At 48.9% G+C, this 12,702-nt stretch overlaps 2 protein-coding genes across 2 annotated transcripts in view; one reads left to right on the top strand and one right to left on the bottom strand.

The window, feature by feature from the left end:
- The window catches only part of RPS3 (ribosomal protein S3), a 28,280-nt gene extending 25,146 nt beyond the window's left edge, over window positions 1–3,134 (top strand). Inside the window, exons 7-9 of the mRNA XM_009321957.1 lie at window positions 388–575; window positions 1,869–2,065; window positions 3,062–3,134. Coding sequence (XP_009320232.1) covers window positions 388–575; window positions 1,869–2,062 — 382 coding nt within the window. The 3' untranslated portion in view covers window positions 2,063–2,065; window positions 3,062–3,134. The remainder of the gene's footprint in view (window positions 1–387; window positions 576–1,868; window positions 2,066–3,061) is intronic.
- A 3,100-nt stretch (window positions 3,135–6,234) lies between these two features.
- On the bottom strand, window positions 6,235–10,241 carry SERPINH1 (serpin peptidase inhibitor, clade H (heat shock protein 47), member 1, (collagen binding protein 1)). Its single transcript, XM_009321945.1, has 4 exons — window positions 9,633–10,241; window positions 9,338–9,436; window positions 8,689–8,921; window positions 6,235–8,506 (listed from the first exon to the last, which is right to left on the bottom strand). The coding sequence occupies exons 1-4, from the start codon at window positions 10,213–10,215 to the stop codon at window positions 8,204–8,206; spliced, it is 1,218 nt and encodes a 405-aa protein (XP_009320220.1). The 5' UTR covers window positions 10,216–10,241; the 3' UTR covers window positions 6,235–8,203.
- Between the last annotated feature and the right edge of the window lie 2,461 nt (window positions 10,242–12,702).

The following is a 12,702-nucleotide window of genomic DNA, read 5'->3' as shown; positions in this document are numbered from 1 at the left end:
AATGATTTAGAGGCATTTGTCTGAGAAGGGATGGGGAGCTGCACTCCTGAACGTGGGTGTATTGGCCACCTTCAGCTGTGGAGCTGCTTTTGTGTTACGAAGAATGTGTGCTTGTCATTGTTTTCCACAATCTCACAAGGACCGTAAGTCACAAGAGTTTTCTTAGGCTGGGTTTGACGCTGCTAAAACGATGTGAAGATTTTTTGCTGCCTTGCGTAGCATTGACAGAGCTTCGGTTGCACGGGTGTGCGTTCGGAAGGCTTTTTACAAACAGAAGTTGAAGTGTGATTGCCTGTGCTTGAAATTGGTGTAAAATGCCTCCACGGAGCCATGTGGATTTGGCAGAGTGGGAGTAACGCTGTGGCTGTTGCTGCTCCCTCCCTGCAGAGCCTGCTATGGTGTCCTCCGCTTCATCATGGAGAGCGGTGCCAAGGGTTGTGAGGTGGTCGTGTCCGGCAAACTCAGAGGTCAGCGTGCCAAGTCCATGAAGTTTGTGGATGGCTTGATGATCCACAGTGGAGACCCGGTGAATTACTACGTCGACACAGCCGTGCGTCACGTCCTTCTCCGGCAGGGTGAGTGGCTGGGATGCAGATCCCTTTGCAGCTCTGTTGGTTCCTTCTCTCAGTGCTTCAGAGCCAGAAGATCTCAACTCCTGGCATCCCGTGCCCGCAGGTTGGAGGCTTCCCTGTGTCACCTGTGGGGTGGTAACTCACATGATTTTGGTGCACCACTGATCTTGCAGAGTGGTTCTGTTTTGGTACCACTAGTTGCTCTGACTCTGAAGATCTGTTGTTTTCTTGGGCTTTTGCAACTAAGCTCTCACTGTGGAGTTTGCACGTTACATCTGAAGTAGACCTTTATTTGCATTTGTGTTATGTGAATGGGAAATGGAGAAGGGGCCTTCAGCAGACAACAGAATTTTGTGTAGCCATCCCAGGTCATCCACTTTTCTAGTAGCGGGGATTGAATGTTTCCAGTTGAGAATGTGGCTTTAGATTTTCCAGACACTCTGAGTTGTGTCCTGTGGCTTCTGAGGTTGGTAGCAAAACAACTTACAAATGAAATGCATATTGACTGAGTTTAAGAGCTGTTGGCAGTTTGTATTCTGGCTTTCTCGGCTTCTAGGGGTAGGCAGACAGAACACGGGTGCTACAAGACCCACGGAAAAGCAAGTGTCAGACAGTTTTCCCCCGTTGCTGTGCTCCATCAGGTCTTCCCAGCTAAACCAGCCAAGCCTGCTTACACTTGTCCTTCTGCCTGGTAAAACATGGGCGACTTCTGCATCTTAATTGGCTTTGGGTTACTTAATTGCAGAACACCTGATGTAGGGATACTAGCATAGACAAAGCTATTCTCCACCTCCCTTCGGTGATGATACGATGACGAGTCAGAAGGGATGTCCTTGTATCATTGCAGCCTGTTCAGTGCCATGTTCTGTGGTGCTGTGCTAAGGCTGCCTTGGGCAGGATGTCCTATTCATTGGGTGATTTAGAGGCATTTGTCTGAGAAGGGATGCAAAAAAACCAGTGCAATTTCCTTGGAAAGTGAGCTGAGTTACCCTGGGAAAGACAGGGTTTAAAAACCACGGCATGACTTAAGGATAGAGCATGTTTTCATCATAGTCCTAGGCTGCAGTTAGCAAAGGCAGTGAATTGGATGAAGGTAAACATGCTGATGTAAATTCAGTAACTAGATTTTTAAGCTATAGCACGTTTGTGTTAATCAGGTTGCATCTTCAGTGTTGTCCGGAGATGGTTTTGATGCAGGTGGTGTATTTTGTAACCTTGGGGCTTGTCACTGCTGAATGTGTGCTTGATATTTTGTGTCGAATAAACACATCTGTGTTGTCCTGTCACTCTTTGCAGGAGTACTGGGGATCAAAGTAAAGATTATGTTGCCCTGGGACCCAAGTGGAAAGATTGGCCCCAAAAAGCCTCTGCCAGACCACGTCAGCATTGTGGAACCCAAAGAAGAGATCTTGCCCACCACCCCCATTTCAGAGCAGAAAGGTGGCAAACCAGAACAGCCAGCCATGCCTCAGCCGGTTCCCACTGCCTGAGGGGTAAGTGCCTGCGGGCGGTGGGAGATAGCTTTGGTGAGGATCCATGCGGAAAAGGTGTCGTGTCGCCAAAAAAGCTGTCAGGTAGCTGGGGTACTGGGAGGAAAAGCTGCTGCGCTGTACCAGGTGCAGTGATCAGCTGAGTTGGGTTTAGAGTATTGCCCTGGATGGAAGGGGCCATGGTTTAAGGCATGCTGCAAACCAGCTAAGCACACCCTTCAGTGAAGATGAGATGACGAGTCTGAAAGGGAATGTCCTTGTCCAAGTGCCCTGTTTCGTGTTGTGTTCTACAGCATGCATTTGGGGACCTTGGGTCACAATTTGAGTGACTTAGAGGCATTTGTCTGAGAAGGGTTCAGTGCCTGGGATGTTTTCACATTGTACCACCTGCTACCAGTGTGCAGTTGACAGCACAGGGTATATATTCCTCATATACCGCCCCCCCATGGGATCCACTTTGGGATAGACTTAGAAGCCAGTAACGTTGAGCACAATATGTAGGCTAGTTTCGTAAGTAAATACTCAAGGTTTGAAATCCTGTCTCCTTGACTGAGTAGCTTCTAAGGCAGAAGTTGATAGCTTGAAATTGTCTGAGACCTGCTCTGGGTTGTTCCCAGTGAAAATGTGCAACTTGCTGCTTTTAAAAGTTTTGCTCACTTTCTCCGATCAGAACAGCAGGAGGCACAGGGCCTAAGGCCTCTTCGGAAGACTTCCTTAGCTGCTAGTGAAAGCCAGGCTGTGGTGTTCTCTGAAGCTAGCCTTGTGTGGACAGGGAGAGTTCAGGGAGTTTGCAGGGCCACAGTGAAACAAGGGAATCTGACTAGCAAGATCTGCTCCGGTGGGGAAAAGGGGGATCGTTGGCTAAAACGCCAGAAGTGAGAGATGCCATTTAATTTGAAACCTTGGAGCCTGTTTGTTTGTTCAGTGTTTTGGGTAGGAGAATGGTTACGGGAAATGGTTTGCCACCATCTCACTCAGTATTTTGTTTTTCTGTTGTAGGGTTTGTAACATCGGCAACCAGAAGCTTGACTGTCCTGAAAAACATCTCTTAATAAAATCACAAAAGACAGTGTTTGTGGAGGTGCTTTTTTTTGCAAGATGTGTTCCAGGAAAGCCTTGCTCCCACCTTTGGTATGGAAGGAATTCCGTTGCGTTTCTTCCAGCTTGTGTTACCCTTTTGGAGTGAACTTAACCAGATCCTGATCTAAACAAAGTGGGGACAAAATGCTGATTTCTAGGTAGAGCTGGAGCAGCAATCTGGTGTTTAGAGGGTCATGAATAACACCCCATGAACTGGAGTAGTACTGGTAACTCTTCAGTTACATACCAGTCCCTTTCTCCGAGGTTTCCAGAAGAGGGAGCTTTTTTTAGGAACGTCCAAAGCAGTTGCAGTGGTTTATAACTTTCTGGTTTCAACTGAAGTATTTCTATATTCTACTAAATGCTTTTTTCACCTCTGTATATCCATCTCCCTTGTCACTGAAAAGACGTTCACTATGTGACTTTCAGGGCTATAGACAGTATAGGAACATTGTAGCTCCTGTTAGGGTCAGGTAACCTTAGTTGGTGGAGATGTGGGGTGAGACAAACTTCCGAGTAGGTATTTACACGTTAGTTGGGGGGCGGAGAAAGTGTACACTCTGGATTTCAAACCTTCTGTACTAAGCTTTGAGATGGAAATATATTTAAGCAATTGGGGAAAAAACTTGTCTTCCTTTGAAGCTCAAGTAGACCATTCATTTGTCACTGTATTAATAACCGGCTTTAGCGAGCTGTAGGATAACACAGGTAGATCCTGAAGTTGATAATAGACGACAAGGCTACTTAGGCTATTGAAATGCATAGTCTGTAGGCAGGGATGTGTTTTCACTTCTGTTGCTGTATGAATTACTTTTGATGCTGCTCTTGTCTGCTGCGGTCAGGCTAAAGCCCTGTAGCTGAAGCAGCGAGACTGAGCATTTGGTTAAGTTTCAGGCAGAGATTCTAGTTCTGTCGGCTCCTTTCCCAGAGTGTTTTTCAAAGTCCGATGCAGTAATGGGAAGAGACTGTTACACACATTATAAGGCATCATGTTGTGTGCAGGATCAAGCCTTTGTTTTGATCAGATTTTGAGAAATTCAGAACCTGTTTGTTCCATTAACAAAAATAGTACAAGTCTGCAAAATTTGCTGCTTAGGAATAGCTTTTGCATCCAGATTTCCATTTTCAGGAGGCTTCTCTGCAAGGAGCTAGGCAGGTTAACTTAGGAACGGGAATTTCAAACTGACGGTGTCAGGAGCTGGTCTGTCTGCCAGCGCGTGTGGATGTGTGAGCCTCAGCCTTCCTGTTCCCAGCTTCTCTGGCACTGGCAGGCCTGGAAACCCGGCCTGGCAGGGTGCTGGCTGGGAAGCTGGGCAAGTCTGTCAGAGACAGATGTGCCCTCCGAGGGTGTCAGAGAATGAGTCTGATTTCAGGTTTCTGTGCACATCTTTCAGTGGAAAGCTTTAAAAAAAGTTATTACATGTTAAGTGTTAAGAGTAAGTAATAGCAACTTTTTTTTTTATTATTTTTTTAAAATATGAATTTGAATTTTGAAAAAAAAAAAATCCAAAAAAATTGGACCAGCTTTGTCACTTTGTAGGAGCAGGGAATGTGTGAAAGCTGGAAGGCCTGAAGCAGTAGAAAGGTGACACACAGTGCAAGGCCTTGTATGTTGTATCTAAATTCTTAAAAATCCCTATATGCTAGATGATGATCAGCTGGAAATTTGTCCTGCAATCCTCCAGTGAGGGCTGGCTTTCCTGGAGATCACTCAACTCTCTCTCTCTCTGGTTTAGAGCTCTCTAGCCCGGTCCCATCAGCCTATTAATCTCACAGTGCTGATCACTGGTAGAATCAAGAGATCGTTAGTTGCTTGTGTGTAAGATCAAGCGATGAGCAAGTAGTGCGTTTACGAGTGGTATTGCTGTACCTCTCTTTTTGCTAGATCCATCCCGTTGTGAGAAGTTGAGGACAAGATCAAGGATTATCCCGTAACGGTCAAGGTTTGCATGTGTGAACTGAATACTTTTCTAGCGTGCATTGGTTGGAGTATACCACCACCGTGAGCTGTTTGAAGAAGCTAAAGGAGAGGTAGGGGACTTCCTCAGTTCCCTGTGTCTTGAGGGTCCTAGGATGAAAAACACGAGTATTTAAAGCTGCTTGCAAGACGAGCTGGGGGTAGGACGAGCTCAGGAGCTGTGGAAAGCTTTTCCCTTCCTTGCAATATTGCTATTCCAGGCTGGTGGTATTGCTGGGCTGCTATGGTTAGTGCTGGAGATGGCTTCAGTAATTTTGTACGGTGAAGGGCTGCGATCCGGCAAGCACCCAGTTTGTGAGGAGCTGCCATGTGGATGTGTGTGCCTGCCCATCCCAGATAGGTGCTATTTTGGCACAGGGAAAAGGGGAGATGTCTGTGGCTTCAGTTTTGCTTTTGTCTGAGTGGCAGAAAGTGGCATGCTTGAATGGACAGCCGGTTAATCCGTTTCCAGCAGGGTCTGACAGCGCTGGATTATTTTCCAAGACTTAGCTGTATTCCCACGGCCATGGTGCAGGTTCTTGTGGTTCTTTTTCCTCTATTTATCTCGACTGGATCCCAGCTAGAGAAGCTTTGGGTTGCAGGGTCAGGACGGCTGGTCCCTGTGGCTAACAGCTCAGTTTTATTCCTACGCTGCCGTATTTTCTTTTTAACTGAGCCATTTGCTGCTCCATTAAATGTCAGAGCAGGGGAGGGCAGTAGGTCCTCTTACCTGTGAAGCATTAAAGATGCTGGATACTTGCAGTTTCAGGAGAAAAACGTTAAAGTGAAAAGCCAATCTGCTAATAGCATTCCTTTCCCATGACACGGATGTCATGGGAATTCACATGTTGTGTATTAAGTGTAATTTTGGTCCATAATTACCAGATTAAGAAAGGTGTATTGGATTTAAGGATGGCAAGGAACCTCTCTAAGCTCTTTTTGAAGAGTATTTTGTCTCCACCCAAACCCTGCGAGTGACTGTGGCTGCCAGAGGTTCACTGAAAAAGTTTTATTGCAAAATTATACAACTGTCATTGTGTGGTACAACAGACAATAAAAGCCATCAGATGCCTGCATCCACATGATGCAAATTATTCACGATATCCCACAGTGTGTTGTGTTCTTTATCCTCCATAATGTGCTACAGCGTGTGGGTTTCAGTGCGCTGATTCACCGGGTAGAGTCTGGCATACACACTGGACTTCAAGGCTTCCTGTGCATTGGGGTACATCCTTGTGGATTGCCTCCTACCTCCCAGCACGGTGGGGAAAAGCACCTGGGAGTATGATCTGGGAAGAGAGTAGGGACAAGATCTCCCATTCCGGCTGGCTTGGATAGGAATTAGGGCAGACGAGCTTTTCTGCAATTGTGTAACCTTGCAAACCTGGAGAAGGCATGGTCGGGTCAAACTTGGGGGCGCAAGCTGCTGTATTTTTGCCTGTAGGAAACACCTAATATAAGACTTTGTAGTTGTAACTTAATAAATAAGTGGAAATAGTCCTGTGTATGGCCTGAAAAAATGCAGTATTGGGCTTCTGTGTAGCAACCTGACAGCAAGCACATTGGCAGGGAAGTAAAAGCAATGCAGTCACTGTCCTTGCTGGTTTCAAATAACTGGCACTTAAGATGGTGATGCACAGATTTCTCTCATTTCAATAGTCTTGTCATTACTTGCTTTGCAATGTCTCAGTGCACAGCAAGGCTTACCTGACACATGCTTCAATGCTCATGGGGTCGTATCAGTTACTTCTTTAAATAGTATTAACCTGATGATATCCCTTGAAGATAGGAATAGCCTCCAAGTCTAGGCTGGAGCAGGCTGTGAAACTTGCTAATTATCAGACATAAATATGAGTATAACTATAAATACATTTGTTTTTCAGCATGCCCTTATCCAGGTCAGCCAACAGGGAGCTAAAGCATCACGGAGGAGAGGAGCTTCAGAAAAGGGTCATTAGGAAGTCAGGTAACGGCAGCTCTCAAACTTTGTATTTAAACAAGAAAGGGGAAGTGAACCTGATCCACCTCCCTGTGAGAAGCCAGCGGGAGTCCCCTGGCCTGCTATGGGAGCTGATAGGTACCAGCCCTGGTCATAACTGGGAAGAACCTTCACAGTGGTAACTGTCTCTTTCCCAGCCCTATGTGTGATGCAGAAGCACCAAGACAAGTGGAGTTCCTCTGTTTGCCTGATACAGGATGTTTAATTCCAGATGTTGGCCCAAGAGGCCCCTTCGCGATCCCCAGAGGGGTGGAGCACAGCCATTTCTGTCATGCAACAGTGTTGAAGGGACCTCACGTTTATCTTTCTAGAAGCCCATCTGCTCCTTGGCCTCTCTTGCTGACACCCCTAAGCCTCTTACTTCTCTGTGAGGTGTTGAGCAAAGCTGCGCTTGGCTTTGCAGCGAGTGTTCTAGCTAAGGAGCTGATGACCTGCTGCGGTTGAAGCATCTGACAGTCATCCAGAGCAGGGTTAGGCAGGACAGAAGGGCACAACTCCGTACAATCTCTGTTCTTACATGCTGTCATGGTCCTGCTCTGCTCCCAGGGCCATAGAGGGGGCTGGACCGCAGAATTGGCCCTTTGTGCTCTGTTATATACTACTGGAGATAGAAGAGAGAAGCAAGGAACAACTGCAAAGCGACCAGAGCAGCTCTAGTGCGGTGCCTCGTAGCGTCAAAGGGGGAGAAAAGTAAGTGGCAGAGCTAAATGTGCAGAAGCATTTGAGATGGAAGGGTGGAGGGCTTGTGCCTTTGCAGGGCTGATGGTAGCCGCAAGGTACTTAGCAGGAGGCTTAATTCTAGTGCAGGGAGGAGCTAGGCATCAGCCTGAATATCTCAGCTGAGGATGCCAGTAGCTGAGACAGTGCATGCCAGTTCCCTTCCACTCCCGGTGACCCTCTTGTGCCAGGCTCCCCTGTTCCTCTCTGGAGGTGGGTTTGTGCAATAAGTATTTTGGGGTGAGGTAAAGTGTATGCTGGTTTCTCATCACAATGCACCCTGGTCTGAATAGCACCCATAGTTCGAGAAGGATACAAAATAGTGTTTCCCCTTTTTTGAAATCCCCCACTAAAAAACACAAACCAAAGCTCTGGAAAAAACCCGTAACTACAACTCATCACGCATCTTGTCCCCTTTGGGCCTCACGAGCCTGCCGATGAAGAGAATGGAGTTGGTTTTACTGTCCTTGATCATGAAGATGAAGGGGTGGTCAGCATAGAAGAGCTTGGGGTTCCTCATCTCCTCTCGGCCATAGATGTCAGCATCGTAGGGGTTCCCTTCCGTGTCCCATTCAAGAGCAGCAGCGTGGAAGACGTTGGACAGGTAAAGGTCTTTCTTGCCAGAGATCTTTGACAAGTCAGCCTTGGTTTTGTCAATTGCTTCTGTCAGGCCCAGATCAGCCAAATGTTTCTAGGAGGAGAAAAGAGGTCAGCAACCCTCCCAGAGATGACACAGTGCAATCCTTTCCAGCTGTGGTTAGACTAGCCGCTGGAAAAAGGATGACAGGCAGGGATAACCCATCATCCCACTATCTCCTCTCCCACCCCAAAGAACTGTGAGGCCCAACTGTTTTCTTTAAAGACCTCCTTTACCTGAAGGTCGTGGCTGACTTCCAGGACGACTTTAGGCAGCGAGATGGCCACTGATCTCTTCTTCATCTTGCCAGCCCAGGCCTTTAGCTGCTCCCTGTTCAGCAGTTTCTCAACCCTCTCCAGAGGCTCCACATGGTTTGGCATGATAAAGATCATGCTGGAGAGCTTGTGAGCAAGTGGCATCTCTACCACCTGGAGCTTCTCTGTCTCATCATCATAGTAATTGTAGAGACCTTGAAATCAGAAGCAGGAAATGGTGAGATGTGGAGCAGAGGCAAAGCTACCCACAACCTTGTGAATTCACCCTGGACTTTCCCTGACCAGCAAGGGAAGCAAGTCTGAATGCTTTTGGGAACCGGCCCAGCCTTGTTGGAGTTGGCAACAACTCAAAACTGCGGCTCTCATTTGTGTGGTGAGCTAGGATTTATTCCTAACAGCCAAGCACCCAATAGTAAACATGGATTCTCTCTGCTCACAGACAGATTGAATCAGCAGAACAAGCACACTCTGCTTTGTTCTCTCGCACTCATTGACCATGAGGCAAAACAATCTTGGAAGCAATTTCCAATTGGTGGAAAACTGGGTAACGGAGCAGCAGCGAGCATAACTCCAGTTGGTCTTGATGTGGGGCAGGAGGTTCACAACTTACCTGTGCGATGCATCATGGGAACTCCCACAGTGTAGGAACGGGTCACCATGAAGCCACGGTTGTCCACCATCTTATGATGGAACTTCTCATCCCAGTGAGCTACAGGAGAGAGAAATTCAGCTTGTAAGAAAAGGGAGTGGGTGGTAATTTCATGCACAGTTCCTAACTACTTGCTCTGAAAAAGAGCATGCCTCCAGTGGACTTAAGATTTGTTCACCTTCCCATTTGGGCTGCTGTGTATTGGTTCAGGCTAGGTTTTGGGTCACTTGTATCAAGAATGGAAGGTAGAACTTACGCTTGAAGAACATGGCATTGACGATGAGGGCCCCATCAGTCTTCTCAACGTCTTTCGTGACCTCTGGGAGTTTCCCATCCGTGGTCTGGGCTGCCCACTCATTAATGGATTTCAGGGCGCTCCTCTTGTCTCGGAAGTTGATCTTGGAATGCTCGTAGTTGTAGTGTTTCTTGCTGTTCTTCACAAAGTCATCGGCGAAGTTGATGGAGGCAGGGCCATACAAGCGGTTGCCGATCTTCCAGGTGACGTTGCGGGCTGTGCTGTTGCTAACCTCATTCAGGAGCTCGGACAACCCGCTGTGCACGTAGTCATCGTTCAGTTTGTCTGCGCTGAGCACTGCTTTGGCTTGGGAGGCGGTTGTGGCCTTGCCCCCGAGAGACACGAGGCCGAGGGAAGAGGCCACGACCACGGGGGACAGCAGGATGTTCTCCATGTTCTTGTCTTTCGCCATGGCATGGTAGAGGTTGAAGGCCAGCGTTGTGCTGCGGTCAGCCAGCGTTGTTGCCTTGTCGCTCAGCTTCCTGTCCTCTGAGGGCACGGCTGCAGCGAGGCCGCAGAGAGCAAGCACCAGAATAATCCGCATGGCTTCAGCAGCGCCCAACACCTCTGAGGACCTGCTGGGCAAGAAGAACTCACCGTCAGCACGTTTCAAGCCCTTCCTGGAGCATTCAGAGACCCCAGGGGCTCTTCCAGTGAAACCCACTCCTAGGCGCCAGTGATAGCCAGAGCGCCTGCATCAACCCTTCACTTGGGGTACAGCGATGCCAAGTCCACACTGGGCTTTCCCCTGAGGAACAATTAAGTCTTCAAGAGTCCAGGCTGCGCTCTGGCATGCAGAGCCTGTGCATTTTGAATGAAAGCTTCCTTTTTAAGCAATTTTACTACATTACTATATGTTCATGTACAGTAAATTATTTAACGAGGGGCCAGGGAATGGAAGCAACAGATATTTCTGTCCCCAGAGTAGCAGGTCAAACCTCTGCCCTGGTCAGGAAAAGCTAAAAGCGGGATGTTTCTGCTGCCCAAGGGCCACGTAGCACAGTGCTGCCCATCGATCCAGGGGCTACCACGGTCAGTGTACAGCAGGGATCGTCCTCTCTGGGGACCCCAGCTTGGTACCCAAATGCTCAGCTTTCTAGACACTAGATGGAGCACGTGAGCTTCCACCAAGCTAAGTCAGAGGGGCCCCTTGAGAAGATCCAACACTGGTCAGCTCTGTCCGACTTAGTTCTGCCTGTACAGCCCTGTCGGGGAGTTACTGGGACAGAGGAAGGTGGTGGACCCCTCCTTTCCCCCAGCAGAGCCCCTTCCCAGCATGTTCATGCATTAAGTAGATGCATCTCATCACAATGTAGGTGCACCCATCCCCAGTGAGGGCTCTGAGCTACTAGCTTCGATAAATCTGCAGACTGAGCAGTCCTAAATGCCGTGCCTGAAAGCTGTCTGGAGCACCAGCGCGTCTAAAGGGCGAACGGTTACTCCAAGTGAGTTATTTGGACTCCTCTACTAAATAGGCAGCAAAATATATTTCCAAAAAGCAGCTCATCCCGCCTGCCTCCGAGGCTATACCCTCACCCCAGGCCCTCCCTCCCTCCTGACTTCACACCGCTCACAGCAAACCTTCCTGATGGCAGATCCTCAGGGCTTAAATTCCGCCTCCAAGCCCAAAGCGAGCTTTTCCTGGACAGGCTGCATCATGCCCAAGGCTACAGTGAAGTTGCATTCCTCAGTCCTCTCCTCCCACCCTGCTCCTGACCGGCCTCAGAGGCCGCTCCTTGCATTCGGAGACAAGAAAGGGCTGCAAGGGGGCAGCTTCAGGGTTAAAGCAAACAGAGCAGGAAGCGAAGGGCCCGCTGGGATTACATATGGAAGGAAACACGCACATAGCCCGAAGCAAAGAGCGTGCGCAGTTGCACCAGGGACCCTTTGCCAGAGTGGGAACTGCGTAGCCTCAGAGAGGGAGGCGATTTGTATCCTAAAATCCTTTTGGGAGCAAGCCTCCCGTGGAAAGGAAGAGCCATCCCGGCTACCTAAAAGCAAAGACTTGTGCAACAGGCTCAAAACTGCCCTTGACACGCTTTTAAGGTGCAGACAGCATCGGGTGTGGCAAGCATTTAAAATCTGAGGGTTTTTCTTTTTTTTTCTTCCCTTTTATTTCTAAAGATACCTTGAAACTCTTTCATAGTGAGGTCAACGTTTGCCTTTTTCATTCTGAAAGAAAACAGATACATGGAGTAGTTCTCTTGCAAGCAACGGGCGGCCCATGCTGCTTACATCCTCAGCTTAAAAAAGGTTCATTACTTCAGAGACTGGCAAGAAATTTGGCCGGGCGCGCTGGGCTGCAATGAGCGATGCATCCCGTGGCGGCGAGACAGAGAAATTTTGCCCATCCTTGGATTACGGCTGAGATTATTGGTGAATTCATAACCCAGGGTGAAAATAGAGGGAATGTGGGGGAATGCGCAGCCGGTAACATCCTCTCTTGCGTTTGTTCGGCCCAGCCCTGCAAGGGGGACGCCCTGTGCCAACGTGGCATCCTGCAGACCTCCTCGGGGCTGTCGGGGACCCGCTCTCCTGGCAGGATTTGGAGGTCCCATCGCCCACGACAGCCAGCCAGAGGCACGCACCCCCTCCAGAGGCACGCACCCCTTGGAGGACTGTGTTTCTCCCATCACCAAGACAAAGCCGCAGGATGGAGGCATGCAAGCAAAAGGCCACTTCCAAGTCAGCAGAGGGACGTGACACTTTGTTAAGGCAGGCACAAGGACAGGGTTAGTCAGTCTTGTCGCAGGGAGGCTGTAGTGAGAGCTCTTCCTCCTGCGCTGGGCTGGTGCCCAGGGTCCCGGAGGCTCCCAGGCTGGGCAGGAGCAGGGGCTGGAGGCTTCCTCCAGCCAGGGCTGCTCCGGGACCACTTGGACCAAGTTGGTGCATCCCTTATCCCCCTCTTCTCTTTCTTCACCCCCTGAAAGTTTCTCCTGGGTGCAAAACCAGGGTGCGGCTTCACTGCAACCGTCTTTAACAAACTGGAGGTGGCGGTGGGGATCTTTTAACGTCTCTTCTCCAAAAACAG

The sequence above is a fragment of the Pygoscelis adeliae genome, unplaced genomic scaffold, assembly GCF_000699105.1.
Source record: "Pygoscelis adeliae isolate BGI_AS28 unplaced genomic scaffold, ASM69910v1 Scaffold263, whole genome shotgun sequence".
NCBI lineage: Eukaryota > Metazoa > Chordata > Aves > Sphenisciformes > Spheniscidae > Pygoscelis > Pygoscelis adeliae.
The sequence above is the reverse complement of the archived record's forward strand: the minus strand, read 5'-3'. Positions and strand labels throughout refer to the sequence as shown.